Below are 17,771 nucleotides of genomic sequence, written 5' to 3'. Positions count from 1 at the left end.
CTATACTTAAGCATAGGTCAAAGTCCTTTCCATTGTTCAGCAAAAGGTTTCTGTCTTAAAGTAATCTTAAGAAGGGAGGAGGAGGAACCTCACATGCCAATGGGGTTCACATTCCAATAGACTATCAGTAAGAAATTTTCCAAGTATGAAATTTCCCAATGGTGAAATTTCCAACATTTATAAGTCTAAGGAATTTTAAGGTTTACAATCCCCCCTGATGATCATTGGGAGACTAGTCTCCCCATTGATCATTTAACATAATCATTTTGTAGTTCTAAATTCACTTCTAACTAAAGATATACACAATATTCAATTTTCTAAGAGAAATTAGAATAGTGAGAGAGGAAATAGAAAAGAAAAGAGAGCAAAACCAATGTTTGCTAGGCGCATTAACAGAAAGCCAAATTAGGGGCAGTCCCTTTTGGCATAAATGTGTACAGTTACAATAAATGTTCATTCAAAAGTTCAGTTCAATCAATCACATCCAAAGTTCATTCTTGATCTTCTTGATGAAGTGTAGGTTTTCAGCATCTTTCTGTAACAGTTCATTCTCTGGATATAAAAGTTTCAAGCTTCTTTCTTGAAGATCTTTTCTCAAACAGAATCAAAATCTTTGAATTTTTTTATAAAAGTAAAATCTTAAACAAAATTCTTGGATTTTTATAAAAATACAATCTCAGACAAAAAAAAATCAAAAATTCTTAGATTTTAAATTAAAATACAATGCCCCCTGAAGTAAGTATTTAAAAAAAATATCAAGTTTAGCTCAGAATGCAATGTTCAGTTATAGGGGTGTATGTGTCAATTATCAAAAGAATAGAAAAATAATCAAAAACATAAGAAAAATTCAAAATAGACCTTGTATAGGTCCAGTTTAAAGTAATTTCTATCCCACAAGTATGTAGGACAGAATGCAGTAATATTTCACTTAGCCATTTGTAGCCAAGACTACAGGAAGTTGCCATAATATAATAAGGAAAGAATTAGAATTCTATTTTGATGGGGAAATGTCATTCCCTTGTCTGATTTTTTTCCTCAGGGATATAGGGAGCCAGCATGATAGTCAAGCTTTGTACTTGTTTGAGTACTTCACAAAGAGTATCGATACAAGGAAGTCCTACGACTTAAACATAAGTTAAGCGTCGCAACCTCGAGTCTCACTTTAATATTTCTTGTGTGCTCTATTGGCACTATTCAGGTTTAGTCTGTGCTCCTTGTTTTTATCCCTTTTCCTGGAATCAGACACAAACATTAATCACAGTCCTATAATATTTTATCAATAAATGGCAGGTTCCCATAGTTTAAAGCTTTTAGGCATATATTGATATTATAGCAAGAGTATATATATTAACTTGTATTACTGCAGGGAAAATAATATTAATATTAATTATGTGTACCTTCAGTACAAAAAATGAGAAAAAAATCAAATATTCTGATCAGAAAAGAAATAAGAAAAATAAGAAAAAAATCAGTAATTCAATATATTCTTGAAAAAAAAAGAGCATCCATTTGTCTATGATTATTATCTCCAATTCATATGATAAGATAGAGTCACAATTCATATGATAGGATAGAGTCAATCAGTCTCAGCAGAAGATGCTTTCTTCACATGTGAGCAGTGAATCCAAGAGTCTCTTTCTCCAATCTTTATAGATGTTGGAGTAGTTAATAATATTTGGAATGGTCCTTCCCATGAAGGTTGAGTTGCTCCAGTTCGCTTGAAATTCTTGATATAAACTTTATCTCCTGGGTTCAGGTCATGCAGAGAAAAGTCTAATGGTCCGGCTTGTACTGCAGCTCCGGATTCATGAAGTTCACGTAGTTTGTGCTGTAACTCCTGTATATAGGAAGCAATAGTAATATCTCCCCCTAATAGCGATGTATAAGCCGGGGAGAAAGGCTTAGCCTGTATAGGCGGATGTCCAAAAAGCATCTCAAATGGTGAAATATGTAAGTCTCCTCTAGGCCTGCTTCTAAGATAAAATAGGGCCAGAGGGAGAATTTCAGGCCATTTTAAATGGGTCTCAGTGCATAATTTGCCAATCATAGTCTTAAATTCTTTATTCATTCTTTCCTACTATTTGGAGAGGAGAAAAAAAAAGTGAAAAAGATTAATTAATATCAACAAAATCAATACAATCTAAGAAGAATCATCTTCATTATATTAGGACGTTCCCTAGGCACCCTCCTGAAGGGCACCTCTCTGAGGTTCATTAGCACCTCGAGCATGTTTTGGACGAGCGCCATTTCTCATATATTGTTGTTGAGTATTATCATTTTCTTCATTTGGAGAATTGTCATTATTTTCCCAATTCCTATTTCTATAATTCTGGTTTCTAAAGTTCTTATTTCTATATTCATTATAGTTATTTCCATAGTCATTATTATAATTTCTAGAATTCTGGTTTCTCTAACCATTATCATCATTTCTATAGTTATTATTTCTAAAGCTATTATTAAACTGTGTATTCCTTCCAATCATCTTAAGAAAGGTTCTACATTCCATCATTTTGTGGCCCTTCTTCTCACAGAAGTGGCAAGTAATGGATTGATAATTGGATTTCTGGAGAGGGGCAATTGTCGTTGGTTCATTATCATGCCCACTTTCTAATTTAGTCATCCTATCTATTAAATATCTCATTTTTTTCTTCATTTCCTCCATGTCATCATTATTTTCTTCCTCCTTTTCCTTGTTTCCCTTTAAAACATATATAGCTGTTTTTCGCAATTCTTCAAGGTCCATATCTGACCATCTTGGGCATTGTGTTCTAAAATAATTCTTAATTGCTTTGCAAGAATTATTTACAAAGATTCTTCTAACTTGTCTTAAACTACTCTCTTTAGTTAAGTCCCAATCTAAGTATCTGTCCCCAAACTCGATAATTCTATCCATAAATCTGGAGGGTGTTTCTTCTTCCTTTTGCTTAATTTTTTCCAGTTCCATCCACTTATCTGTACTGTCTGCACATTCCTTCATTGCCGTGAGGATGGCCTCTCTACAACTGTATAGTTGTAGATAATCCTCAGGATTGTTATAGTCCCATTCGGGATCCTGAGATGGCCAATGTGCTGCATTACGCCCCTGGGTTTTGTTGACATGAGCAATTATTTTATTTTTTTCACGTTCACTTAAAAAAGCCTGTAGTAAGTTCTCAACGTCCTTGTAAGATGGATTATACTGAAAAAATATGTCTCCCATCTTTTTTGTTACTAGAAAAGGATCTTGTTCATATGTGGGGATATTTCGTGTAAATTCATTTATTTCTTGGGGAGTAAACGGTATCCTATGTCTTAAAGTCACCACATCCCTATTCCGTCCTATTTCAGGTACTTCTCTTAGAGGAAACAGGCCTCTAGTTGAATTTTGTACCTGTGGGTCAGTTTGACAAGGACAGGTTTCTCTAGGAGGACAAGATCTCCCTTGCATTGGAATTTGGTTTTCTGTAGGAGAAGGAACATGAGAAACTGGGATTGCAGGGGAAGGGTTTTGGGGATTAAATTCAGACAAGATTTGCACTACACGAGAGAAGCAGTCTGTTAACTGGGCTATAGGGAAGGTGTTTTCCATCTCTATTTCAGGGAAGGAAATTTCCTCATTCAAAGGTTCAGAAACAGGTCTGTTTCTGGTAGAGTGGGTGTTTGCCAATTGATCCTGTAAGAAACTTTTTAGATCTTCTAATTGGGCTTGCATTTTATCCTCAATTTTTTCTATTTTATCCTCAATATTTTCTATTTTATCCTCAATATTTTTTATTTTAGCATCTCTAAATATAGTATTGAGGAGTACAAAAATGAGAGTACCTATTAATATAAAAATTTGGAGGTATCCTTCATTCCTCAATGCCCCTAATTCTTCAGCTGCCATATAATTGTCAAAGAATGTAGTACTCATTTATATATATATATATTTTGTAATTTCACAAAACACGTGGGGAGCAGGGCAAAGCAACAAACTTTCCACAGGTTTTTTTTTTTAATCCAGGAAGTTGTTCCTTAAGGGAAAGGATATTTGGAATCAGCTCTTCCAGCCAGGACTTTAGAGTCCTGTTGTTGAGATTTAAAACAGCTGTTTTCTGTCTATCAGAGTCACACAGCTGAGAAGTATCCGAGGTCCAATTTGAACCCAGGACCTTCTGTCTCTAGGCCTGGCTCTCAATCCGCTGAGCTACCCAGCTGTCCCTTAAGATTAAAGGGAAGAAAAAGAAAAACTGCTGGTTCCAATTTAACTTAAGGAGAAAAGAGAAGAGAGAAAAAGTTTTTTATACTCACATGTTCTAGCAGCTGTGTCTTTAAGCCAAGTTTTTTGTTAAAAAAAAGGGACTAAGTGGTGAGACATTATAGTAAAAAGGCAAGGAATTTCAGAAGTTTATTGAGAGGATTCTTTAGACTCCCGTGTGGTCAGCCACAATGTGACAAGGAAATCACTTTAAAAGACTGATATATATTAATTTAAGGTCGCCAGAGTCCCTTTGTGGTAGCCACAATGTGACAAGGAAATCACTTTAAAAGACTGATATATATTAATTTAAGGTTGCCAAGGAATTCAGCTATGTAATTCCTAAATGAAAACTCAAGTCAGCCGTCAGCCTTTTATAGAGTTTAATTACAAACAGGAGGAAGAAAGGAATTAGAGATAGAGAGAGAGAGAGAGAGAAAGGGGAGAGAAGGGAATAGGGCTTAAATACCCCCTCTGTTTAGGCTGGGCCAAAAGGCCCAAGCCCTTAGATAGCTGGGGCAAAGAAAATAGATCAGTCCCTATTACTCACATGACCAAAATGGAGAAACAGTCTCAAAGGCCCCCACCTTCAGCTTCCTTCAGAGCAAGCTTCTCAGAGCACACTCCAACCACTCAGACAAACTCCTCAACCACCACCCTGAGTCTTCAGACCCCTCTATCTTTAAGGAAACCATCCAAGTTCCCTCCCCTCAGTTCTGACATCTGTCAATCACTGTCCATCAATTTCCCTGTGCCAATGGAGGCTCTAGCTTAACCCAGGACCGCCCAGAGGTCTCTGGCTTTGCACATGTCTGTTGAAGGTCATATTCTCAAATAATTAAATCTTTGATCCTTTGCTACAGCCCTTCCTAAATCCTGTTACCCTGAGTAGGGTAGAGATTGGAATAATTAAATTTTGATCTATGCTGCAGCCCTTCCTAAATCCTGTTAGGACTGAGTGGGGTGGAAATTGTATTTTCCAAGACCTGATTCTGTCATTCCAAGTATCTCTATTGTATCAATTCTAAAATCAATCATGACTCAAAGAAATTCCTGTTCTATGCTTAAGCATAGGTCAAAGTCCTTTCCATTGTTCAGCAAAAGGTTTCTGTCCTAAAGTAATCTTAAGAAGGGAGGAGGAGGAACCTCCCATGCCAATGGGGTTCACATTCCAATAGACTATCAGTAAGAAATTTTCCAAGTATGAAATTTCCCAATGGTGAAATTTCCAACATTTATAAATCTAAGGAATTTTACGGTTTACAATACTTGCGCTGCCTAACTCACAGTTTTTTGGGAGGAAAATGCTCTACAAACCTTAAAGCTCCAGAGAAATGTGAGTTACTATTCTTATGCTGAGGGGGAAGGAAGTGTGGAGAGAGAGAGAGACAGACAGGCAGAGACTACACTCTTGGTGTAGAGCAAGTCACTGAGACTGCAGGTCTGGGCAAAAACAAATTCTTAGATAACCAAAGGCCCTTCTTTTGCCTAATTGTTTGAATTTGGCAGTTTACTTAGCTTTCCTTTACATACTCATCTCATCTTTTCCTGGATTAGTGAGACTGTATGATAGAGAACTCTGGGGTTGCTTTGCTGTCAGTTTTGTTTAAGTGTATAATTTCTTCCTCTAGCATTTCCTAGATATTTATCCTATATAGTACTTTAACCAGTCAGTTCTCAGACTTTTTGATTTTACAATTTTTTAACAATCTGAAGAATTATTGAGGATCCTCTTCCCAAAATGAGCTTTTGTTTATATGGGTTATCTATATTTATTGAATTAAAATTAAAATGCCTTAATGTAAATATGAAAATGTTTTGACCTTGTAGACCCCTTAAATGGATCTTGGAAACGCCCAGGAATATCTGGACCAAGTTTTGAGAACTATTGCTGTCTCTATATTCTGTCACATAGAGAACCCATCTTTATACATTTTGTGTACAAAGTCTGTGGTTTGGATTTTCTTCCACTAAGTCTCAGATGTACTGACTATACATGGCCATTACTAATTTTCAGTATTCTGCTTCACCTATTTTATATTTTAGCATTCTAACATTAGAATATTTTTATGAATCTAATGCTGCTACTTACTTGCCCAGTTTTCTATTAGTTAAACAAATTATATATTCATCTACGTTATTTTCCTTGTTGCCCTGGATAGTGTGTGTTAGTTTGGAGAAATTTTGTCCCCTCCACATTGGTTTTTCCCTATTGACCTCCCAATACTTAGTATTTAATAAATCCAAGTATTTATTAAACATAAGGCTTGAATCAACATAGTGTAACATATAGAGAGCTGGCGTTGAGAGATCAGGAACATTCAAGTTCAAATCTTGACTATGGCATGTAGGGCCATTGTGACCCTAAAGAAGTTACTGAACTTTTCATTGCTTCTAAACAACTTTCTAATACTATAATTTAACATGTATTCAAATGTAATTTGTTATAATATTGGGTGTATACAAAATATGTATGAATTTGTACTGTGAAGAAAATTAATTTTAATGCAAATCATGTATAATTAATTGACAAGGGAAATTTGAGAAGTCCAAAAATCAAGCAAGACTCGGTATTAGGTTATTAAATATAGGTAATTAAAGAGGTAGTCACCTCTCCTCTATTTATAGTAAAAAGGAGAAGCCAGATGAGGTGAGAGAAATAGTGAGTGGAAAAAGGTATAAAGAATGCTAGTTCAGAATATGAAAGAAATATTTAATCAGTTATGAAAATGTTTTGAGTTATAAAGAGTAAAGACTAGAGGTTTTATTCTGCTTTGAGCAGAGGTATGAAAGGAAAATTGGAATATTAAGGAAACATTGTTATGGGACTTTAATCAAAGTCAATTTGTAAGTTCTGAAGTTTTTAATTAATATCCATAGGGAGTGATTTATTATTTAGATTTAAAAAACATGCAAATTTTATAAATATTGTAACTTAAAGTGTTAAAAAAGAATGAAAGAGATTTTTGGGGGGTGGAGTTACATGGAATTCCTGTCTTTAGAAGTATTTTGAATTGTGAAGTGAAGTTAGTGAGAGCTTTGGACATATATGCTGAGCCATTATCTGTTTTGAAAGTTTGGGGGAATATCCATAAACTGAAATGCAGAAAGTAAATGAGAAATTAATTACATGTTTTACATGGAGAGGAGCAAAAATTAGATTAGAAAAAGTATCTATGGATATGTGAATGAAAGAGAAATGTACAAATGGGGAATAATGGGTTACATCCAACTGCCATAGATGGTTAGGAAGGAGGCCCTTGGGGTTAATGGCAATAAGAGATGGACTAGGTAGTGTGGGTAAACATGACAGGCAGGATTGATGAAACTTTATCTTCATCTTCTTATATCTTTATCTTCATGGATCTTGTTATGATAAGCCTAAAGAAGGTGAAGGAGAGGGCGCTTGGACCCATTCTCAGACAGACTCTGAGTTATTGACCATTTGATGAGGGCACTCAAATCTTTGTCTTAGACTCTGAGTTATCAACCTCTGACAGTAATTCAGAGAAGCTACTGATCTACATTGGCAGAGGGAGTTTTCTTATCCAAGAATTCTCTATATTACTGAAATCATAGCTCTATGCTTATACTTTTCAAGAATATATAGACATAACACTGATTTAAACACGGTTTTAAGGAAGGGCATATGCAACATTCTTTTTTGTTTTGTTTTCTATTAAGTACATTTTTAATGATGCCTTTTTTTACCATTACCATAATTCCCTACAGCATCCTTATATAGAGCTACCCCATATAATGTAGTTATATTTTAAGACAAAAAAAGAGAAAAAAAAATCAGTATAAGTGATCAATATATTGAAAAAGTCTGAAATATGTATACTGTATAATATTTGTGTATCTTTCCACTTCTGCAAAGAAGAGGGATAGGTGATTTCTCATATTGTTTTTAAGCTATTTTTTTAAACCCTTAACTTTCCCTCTTAGAATTAATGTTGATTCTCAGGCAGTAGAATGATAAATGCTAGGCATTTAGGGTTAAGCGACTTGCCCAGGATCACACAGCTAGGAAGTGTCTGAGGCCAGATTTGAACCCACATCCCCCCAATTGCAGGCCTGGCTCTCTATCCACTATGCTACCTAGTTGCCCCTTATACAAATCTTTATAATTTTACATTATGTACTTAAAAATAATAATTTTAATGTCTTTTTTTAATATTCCAGTTTTCTCTAATATCCTTCACATACATTAGTTTTCCAATAATTCTAGGAGCTTCTTGACTTATGCTTCATAATCCCTCTTGACTATATTATTATCCATGTGTAAAAATTAGCTAACTTATCAATACATATCTTAATATTATTCCAATACATGTCAGATAAATATAAAATTATCCATCCCAGAGAGTCATCCCCATATAGTAAATAATATTTTTAAGACAAGAAGAGAAAAAAATCAACATAACTGGTGAATATATTAAAGTCTGAAAATATATATGGCAAAGTCAGAAAATATGTTGTGGACCTCCCATCTCAATAAAGGAATGAGGCAAGTGTGTCTCCTTATACTTCTCCTTTCAAACCATGTTTGTTCTTTATAATTTTGCCACATTCATTTCCTTTATTGGTAGTAGTTCTTTACATTTACATTATTGTAGTCATTATGCATGGGTTTTTTTGGTCTCCACTCCCATCATTGCTTCAGTTTATGTAGATCTTTCCATGTTTTTTCCATATCTATCACATTCATCATTTCTTATAGCATGTAATATTCCATTATATTCATAGAGATACTTATTTGTCCATTCCCTAGTCAATAGACATCTACTTTTGTTTCTTATTCCTTGTTGTCAAAAATATGCTTCTGTAAATATTTTCATGTGTATAAGAACTTCCTTATTAATGGTCTACTTAAGATATAAGCCTCGTAATGGAAACTGGATCTAAGGTTATGGCATTTTTTTTGTATGATTTATTTGTCACTTTATTTGTATGATTCCAAATGGCATTCCAAAATGTTTATACTGGTTCATAGCTTTGCAACAATGCACTAGTAAGGCAACTCTCTTGTAATACTTGTTTTTTATACCTTTAGTTCATTTCCTCCTCAGTCTTTTTGCCCATGGTTCCTAAGAGCTGCTTTTCCTTGATTTTCAGTTCACCTCTCTAATGTTGCTGTTCATCTTTCAATTCTTTTGTTTCTCTCCTCACACTTTCCCCTTTCTTCCTTGGGCTCTTCTTGTTTTCTGGACTCCTCCACTTTGGTATCTATTGTCATTTTCTTCATTTTTCTCCTCCTTTTCATCTTCTACTGAGATTATGAGGCTGACATTTAAAATCTTTTAAAACTATGTCCCCAAAGACATGTATTTGTTTTATTAGGTTTGTCTTGTTCATCCCAGCAATTTCCTTGTTGCCAGGATAAAGAGCAGGTAATATATATATATATGTTTTAAATTTCTTACTGCAGATTGTGAGGCCAGACCTGAGAATAAGAAGTTGTCTCAAAAGCAGAAAATTCCTGAAGCGATGGAATTACAACCAGAAACTTTGGAAAGATTTGTAGGGCATCTTCCCCACAAATCCAAATGTAAAGAAAGTTGTGAACCTAAAGACAAGTCAAAGGAGTATCTAACAGAGGGACTGAGAAAACTTCTTTCACAGAAAAAGGTTTTCAAGCCAATGACAATAATCCACCAGAAATCTCCCACAAGGGAGAGAAGTCAGGAATGTAATAAATTTGGGAAAAGCTTCAGAAAGGAGATAAATCCTATTGGGCATCAAAGAATTTCTTCTGGAAGGAAAATCCAATCATTTGATAAAATGAGCCAAAGCTTCAAGCAGAATTTAGACCAAATGAAAGTCCAAGTAGAAAAGAAAATTTGTAAACCTAATGTATATCAGAAAGGTTTCATGCAAAATTCAAGCCAATCTGGACGTCATCAAATTAACTATCGAGAGAAACCCTACGAGTGTAACGAATGTGGAAAAACCTTCCGTCAAAGCTCAGCCCTTAATCTTCATCACAGAATTCATACTGGTGAGAAACCCTATGAGTGCAATGAGTGTGGGCAAACCTTTAGCCAGCTTTCTAACCTTAGTACACACCAGAGAATTCACACTGGAGAGAAACCCTATGAGTGTACAGAATGTGGAAAAGCCTTCCGCCAACATTCAGTTTTTATTCGGCACCAGAGAATACACACTGGTGAGAAACCCTATGAGTGTAATGAATGTGGGAAAGCCTTTACTACCTGCTCATCCCTTATTCTACATTACAGAATCCATACTGGAGAGAAACCCTATGAGTGTAATGAATGTGGCAAAGCTTTCAGTCAGAGTTCATCTCTTATCCTGCATCATAGAATTCACACTGGGGAGAAACCTTTTAAATGTAATGAATGTGGACAGACCTTTAGCCAATTGTCAACCCTTATTAAACATGAGAGAACACATAATGGAGAGAAACCCTATTTATGCAATGAATGTGGAAAATCTTTCCGTCAGGACTCTCAGCTTCTGTTTCATCAGAGAACTCACAATGGTGAGAAACCATTTCAATGTAATGTATGTGGGAAAGATTTCAGTGCTCGTGCATCCCTTATTCAGCACCAGAGAATTCATACTGGAGAAAAGCCCTATGAGTGCAATGAATGTGAGAAAGCCTTCCGTAGACGCTCAGAATTTATCCGGCATCAGAGGGTACATACTGGGGAAAAACCATATGTGTGTAATCAGTGTGAAAAATCCTTCAGTGTACACTCTTGCTTTATCAGACACCAGAGAATTCACACTGGTGAGAAACCTTATAAATGTAATGAATGTGGGAAAGCCTTCCGCCAGAGCTCTCACCTTCTTACACATCAGAGAATTCATACTGGAGAGAAACCTTATGAGTGTAAAGAATGTAAGAAATCTTTTTGTCACAGAATATCCCTCATTCAACATCAGAGAGTTCACATTGGAGAAAGACCCTGTGAAAGAATTATCACTTCATGACTTAGCCATAACTAAAGAAGCAACCTATCTAATTTATATCATCTTTTAAGTATGTGGGGTGGACTGTATCAATCACATGACTCAATTTCTGAATCATGTACCATCCCCGAAACATAGAGACTGAATCACTGTGCAAACCATGATAGACTTAACCATAAGTTTCTATAACCATTATACAGGCAGAGCCTGATTTATATACCCCCACCATATATAACTGATTGCAACTGAGGGACTTCAATGTTAGCTTTCATAGGAAGCAACTCTGGTGTCCAGAGACCCCACTGAAGCTCTTGTCATTTGAAAATGACATAAAAGCTGGTGCCTGTCAGTCCTATTTTCCCACTCAGGTGCCTTAGGAATGCCTTTCTGTACTCTTTAGTTTACACTCCAGTAGTCAACTCCAGTACCCTAGGTGTTGAGGTTTGGAGGATCTGAGTCTAAGACCACTGTAGTGTAGCTGAATAGCCCTTCCCTCCTAAAGGCTTATTATAATTCATGAGTCCTCCCAATTTATGGTTGGGGGATTCCCACTCAGTAGCTCTTTGTATTTACTGATCTTGGCAAATTTGAGCCGCTTTATGCTCTAAGAGTTCTGGGATGTTTATCTTAATTATCCATTATCTCTCCCAGTGCCCAATATAGAGTTCTGCACATGGGAAAGACAGGTACTAGACCTGTAATTTCATTGGTAGAAGGAACTGCTGGCAGGAATGCAGGTTGGTCCCCTTTCTATAACTTAATGTCTTATCTAGAACTCATTGGTCAAGTAACTTGTAGTGGCACAGACACTATGTTAGAGACAGAACTTGAGATGTTCCTTGCTCCCAGGTCAACTTTCCACCAATATGCCATTGCTGCTTCTGCACAGAATGGTATAGTGGGAAAAGCACTGGATTTGGAGTCAGAAGACCTAAGTTTCAATCCCTGATCTGACTTGCAGTGCCCAGGAGCAAATCACTGATGGAGTTTAAATGTCTATAGATAATTGTAGACTAATATTTATGTTAAATAGCTCTCCTTTTAAAATGCAAATACTGCTTATAATTACTATGTTATTCTTTAATAGGAATTCAATCAGGTGACCTTCAGAAACTCTAGGGAATTGTTTTCAATTTAAAAAGCATTTATGAAATTCCTATTGTATTCACAGAACACTGTGCTAAACTGGGGAATATAGAAAATTTAGCTATGCCCACTTTGCTATTTCAAAGATTCTCTTCAGTCTAATGTGGTACACATAGTTACACATAAATGCATAATTAGTATGTATTCATATGTGATGTCTGGGGATAGGGAAAGGTAGAGGGTTGAATTTAGCTAGTCATGAGGATGGGAGAGGAGAACATTCTAGGAATGAAGTGTTCATGAGGTACTGACAGGAGAGCAAAGATGCTATTAAGGAAGAAGGCAAGTTGTCCAATATGGAGAATAGAGAATATGGTTAGGAGTAATGAGATAAAGCAGGAAAGTAGGAGTAACACAAAAATATGGAGGGTTTTAAATGCCAGGCAAAGAAATGTAAAGTTAGAATGTGTAAGTCGGAAACCATAGAAAGGTTTTGAGGAGAATGATTTAACCATATGCCATGCTTTCCTGTACCTCAGGAAAATTGTTCTGGTTTCACTGTAAAGCAGAGAGAGATATTAGAAGCTGGAAGACTATTAAGTCAATAAAATGGTCCTGGGAACTGGTAATGAGGACCCATTGGGAATGGAAAAGAGGGCTTATATTATAGGACTAATAGCTGCAGGCTTTTTCTTCTCTCCCCTCTCCTCCCAAGATGAGTTAGGCCCATGCCTATTCTGAACCCCTAATAAGGAATTAGTTTTCCCTAAAAACTCACAAAACTGTCCCTGGGACCTCATTGGTTCCTGTCTTTTGTGACATGGTTTCTTGGTAGCCTCTGACACTAGTCATTTGCTCTAGTGACTAAGATCAGGGATGGGGAACTTATGACAGGTGCCAAAGATGGCACACAGAGTGCTTTCTGTGAGCTCATGGCTGCTTCCCCACCCTCCCAAGTTTGTTACTAGAAAGGCTTGAGGAGACTCAGGCATAGCTGCTCCCCTCTCCCTCTCTGCTGTGCCTGACATTTTTCCCATCCCTTGCCCCTCTGCCCAGCAGCCCATTGGGAGCACACAGTGGGTAAGGTGAGCAACTCACAAGCAGCAGAGCTGGAGGGGAATGGAGCACTCAGGCCACTCCCCTCCCTTTCTCTATACTCACTGAGGACATTCCTCACTTCACCTGCCACTCTGCCTAACAGCCCAATGGGAGTGCTTCTTCCTTCCTTTGCATTGAGTAAAGGGGGGAAGGGTGTGCCGGGCACTTGTGGGAGGAAGGGCATGGCACTCAGTCTGGGTGAGCGAGCACAGTGCTCAGTCTGGGGGTGGTGTGGGGCCTGGTCTCTAAAAGTTTCACCATCACTGGACTATACTCAGAGGCTGTGCTCACAAGAACTGAAGCAAAGTGCTACTGTAATTGCTAATATTGTTTCTATACTATATCTAAGTAAGCCCCTTTGGTTAATTGTTCAATGACTTAAGAGTACCTCATTCCAATGTTGGACCTGAAATAACAGCATCAGTCCCATTCCTACCAAGATTGATGCAAAAGACGTGCAGATCTGAACTGGACATGAATTACAACTAGATTAAATATGAGAAATTGGTGAGAAAAACTAGCACTAAGATTTCAAACATGATAGAATGAGTAAACAATAGAGCTGTTGCATATAGAAATAAAGTCAGAAAGATAAGTAGGTTTAATGAAACCAGAAGTAACGTCAGAAGAGCCAAGCAGAAGCAATTGGAGGACTTCAAAAGTCTATTGCTTTCTTTTAATATTTTGATCATTGTGTTTTAATATAACCAATTTATTTTGTAATCATGTATTTTATTTTATGCATATAAAACATTATTCTAAGAAAAAGTCCACAGGTTTCACCAGACTAAGGGGTCCATCGTACAAAAAAAGGTTAAGAACCCCTGATCCAGTTCCACCCTCCAATTTTACTGATACGGAAACAAGCCCAGAAAGGTAAAGGTCACACAAGTAGTATATTGTAGAACTGGGATTCAAATTGACCCTCTGATTCCAAATCAAGTATGTTTTTCATTTTCTTTCACTCAGTAAACCATGCTAAGTGTTTCAAGTTGAGAAGAGAGTTCAAGGCAGGATATTTGGAAGTTATCTGCATAGAAAGGGTAGTTGAAGTTTTATAGCACTGTATTTTTAAAATATGTTTGTTTCAACACCAAATAAAACAGACATTTCCATATACATAGTAGAACATTAAAAAGATTGTATGTGAAATTGCAAATTTGTTATGTAATAGTTTAAAAAAATAAATAATAAATTAGGTATATAACTTTCACAGCTTTCCAGCTTGTCTGTGATTCTTGCATTCCATCTTTTCATGAGAATATTTTTAACTAGTTGTAGTGATCCTCTTCTTCCTTGTTTCTTTCTTTTTCTCTATTTTTTCTTGCCTCCCTCTATCCATCCTTTCCTTTCTTCCATCCCTAATGCTCTACCCCTATCACAGAACCCTTGTAACAAATATACATAGTCAATAAACAAACCCCTACATTGACTATGTCTGAAAATGTGTATCTTGTTCTGTATCACTTTTGGGAAGTGGGAACATACTTATCAGCCTTCTGGGATTATAATTGTTTATTACATTATAAGAGTTCTTAAGTGTTTCAAAGTTATTTTTCTTTACATTGTTATTGTATAAATTGTTCTGGTTCTGTTCACTTCATTCTATGTTAGTTCATACTTGTATTACCTGGTTTCTCAGAAAACATTCCTTTCATCATTTCTCATGGCACACTGGTATTTCATTCCATTCATATATCATAATGTATTCAGATGTTCCCCAATCAATGGGCATATCCTCACTATCTAGATTTTTGCTATAACAAAAAGACCTGCTAAGATATTTTTGTATATATGGGTCCTTTTCTAATTTCTTTGATTTCTTTAGGGAATATATCTAGTTGTGATATTGATGATTCAAAGAGTTTGCACAATTTAGTGACTTTGGAGCATAATTTTAAATTTTATTTTTTTCCAATGACTAGACCAATTAAAAGCCCTACCAATAGTGCATTAGTGTGCCTGTTTTCTTATAGCCCTTCCAGAAATTGTTATTTTTCCAGGTTTTGTCACCTTTTCCAGTTTGGAATGAAATAGAATCTCAGAAACACTTTAATTTGTATTTCTCTCATTATTAGTGATTTGTAGCCTTTAAAAAAGATTTTGTTGATAGCTTAGATTTCTTTCCTTGAGTACTACAAATTCATTTTCCTTTGACCATTTATCTATGGTGTGAAGATTGGATCTAGCTATTTCCTGTTTGTAACAATTAAGATACTTAATTTAACAAAAATCAGGACCTCTTGGGAACTCTAAATTACCCCACCCTACTTAGACTATACTTTAGGGAAAGAAAAAGTTGTAATCTGATTGAACAATGATGGTACTTAGTTCTCAACTTATAATGAAGCTAGAACTTTAAGCTGTGTATTTTTAGATCTAATACAAAAAGGTGTTAAGTAATTATTATGGTTAAATTAATCACAAAAAGGTCAAGTAACTCACAAAAGGTGGACTTAACAAAGAAGTGTGAAGTAACTCTAAAGAGATAATCAAATCAAAGAAGGTGAAATCTAAAAGTATGGGCAGTCCTAGAAAAAAGCCTTTAATGTGATTGGTAGATGTGAAAATTTAGAGGAGGAGACACAAGGATGCAAGGTCTATATATATATTTGAGGTTTTTCATCCCTCAAGGACTCTCTCTCTCTTTCCCTGACTGGCAGTGGAGAATTAGCTGAGAGCTGCATGTTGAGCCTTTTGGCATCTTAGCATGGCTACAAGCTATTGTCCAGTTTGGTGGTGAGTTTCTGGCTGAATTTTCCTCCTTTACTTTCCAACTTTTTCCTCTCAGAAGCCTTTAATCTTCTTCAGAGACCTAGAGGCGGGGAGTTTAAAACTCCCCCTGACATAGGCCAGGTAGGAGAAATCCTATGACATAGGCCAGGTAGGAGAAATCCTATATCCTCTTTCCTCCTCTTTAAATTCCTTCCCTCTATATTAATTAAATTACCATAAATGTCCAGGATGACTTGGGAATTTTATTTGGCGACCATTTAAATCTAGATTTAAAGTCACAACCCTAAAATTATCTGATAGTTGTGATATAGCTCCTGTTCTTATTTGTTTGAATCAACTATTTATATATTTTGGATATGAGATCTTTTTTTCAAAGAAACTTCCTGTAAGACATTTCCCCCAAGGGAAGCTAGATGATTCAGTGGATTGAGAACCAGGCCTAGAGATGGAGGTCCTGGGTTCAACTCTGCCCTGAGCCACATCTTAGTTGTGTGACCTTGGGAATGTCATCCTATTACCTAGGCCTTATTGTTCTTCTGCCTTGAAATTAATATACAATATTGGTTCTAAGATGGAAGGTACCTTTCCTCCAACTGTTTAACTTATAATTTTAATTAGATTAGTTTTGTTGGTCCAAAACCATTTTAGTTTTATGTAATCTATATTATTTTATTTTATTTGATCATCTTTATCCCTTGTTTTGAACTTTATCTGTTTAAGTGGAAGGTAATTTCTTCCTTTCTTTTCTAATATGTTTGTTCTAATTCCTTTAATATCTAAGTCATGAAGCTATTTGGATATTTTCTTGGTTTGTGAGGTGAGATATCAATCTATACAAAGTTATGTTAGACTGCTTTCTAGTTTTCCTATCAGTTTTTTGTTAAATAAATGAGTCCTACTCTGTGGGGTCACTGAGTTTATTGAACACTATTCTGTGTATTGGTTCCAAGACAGAAGAGTGGTAAGGGCTAGGCAATGGGGATTAAGTGATTTACCCAGGGTCACACAGCTGGGAAGTATCTGAGGTCAAATTTGAACTCAGGACCTCCCATCTCTAGGCCTGGTTCTCAATCCACTGAGCTACCCAGCTGCCCCCTGAGCCAATGAATTTCATTATTTTTTCTAGCTCTCTAAAGTGAAAGTTTGGTAGTTTGGTATAACACTGAATAAGTAAATTAATTTATGTACTATTTTCATTTTTATTATGTTGGTACAGGATGCCCAAGATCAATTAATCTTTCTCCAATTATGTGGGTATAAATTTCTGTAAAGAGGGTTTGTAATTATATTTATATAGTTTCTGTTTCAGTTGATTAGTTGGTTGTAATCTTTCAGATTCAGAGAGGACTAAAATGTCACAACATTGGGGTCAATTTTGGGGTGTCTGTGGCTGATGAGACTTATTTATGCTCAGAAGTCTCTACTACAAGTCAGGCACAAATAAGTCCATGTGAACATTTGGGGTGGAGATGTCTCTAAATTTGCACATCTCCCATTTCTTTTGAGCTATTGCAATTCTGCTTTACCCATAAAGCACAGCACCTTCTTTGGTATGGGCATACCATGCTAGACAGTCGTGTGCCAGTATCTCCTATGTCTCACAGTGACACCAAAATTCTTTCTCTTGACAGATTCCCAAATATTCTTATGCATTCTATAGTTATTTCAAATGGAATGTCTCTATCTTTTCCTACTT

The 17,771-nt window shown here is 36.0% G+C and overlaps 1 protein-coding gene across 1 annotated transcript in view; it reads left to right on the top strand.

The window, feature by feature from the left end:
* The window catches only part of LOC100016030 (zinc finger protein 135-like), a 72,879-nt gene extending 61,703 nt beyond the window's left edge, over positions 1–11,176 (top strand). Inside the window, exon 9 of the mRNA XM_056821010.1 lies at positions 9,648–11,176. Within this exon, the coding sequence (XP_056676988.1) occupies positions 9,648–11,176 (1,529 nt within the window). The remainder of the gene's footprint in view (positions 1–9,647) is intronic.
* The last annotated feature ends 6,595 nt before the right edge of the window (positions 11,177–17,771 follow it).

Source organism: Monodelphis domestica, chromosome 3 (genome assembly GCF_027887165.1).
Source record: "Monodelphis domestica isolate mMonDom1 chromosome 3, mMonDom1.pri, whole genome shotgun sequence".
NCBI lineage: Eukaryota > Metazoa > Chordata > Mammalia > Didelphimorphia > Didelphidae > Monodelphis > Monodelphis domestica.
This window is presented reverse-complemented; position numbering and strand designations above follow the sequence as displayed.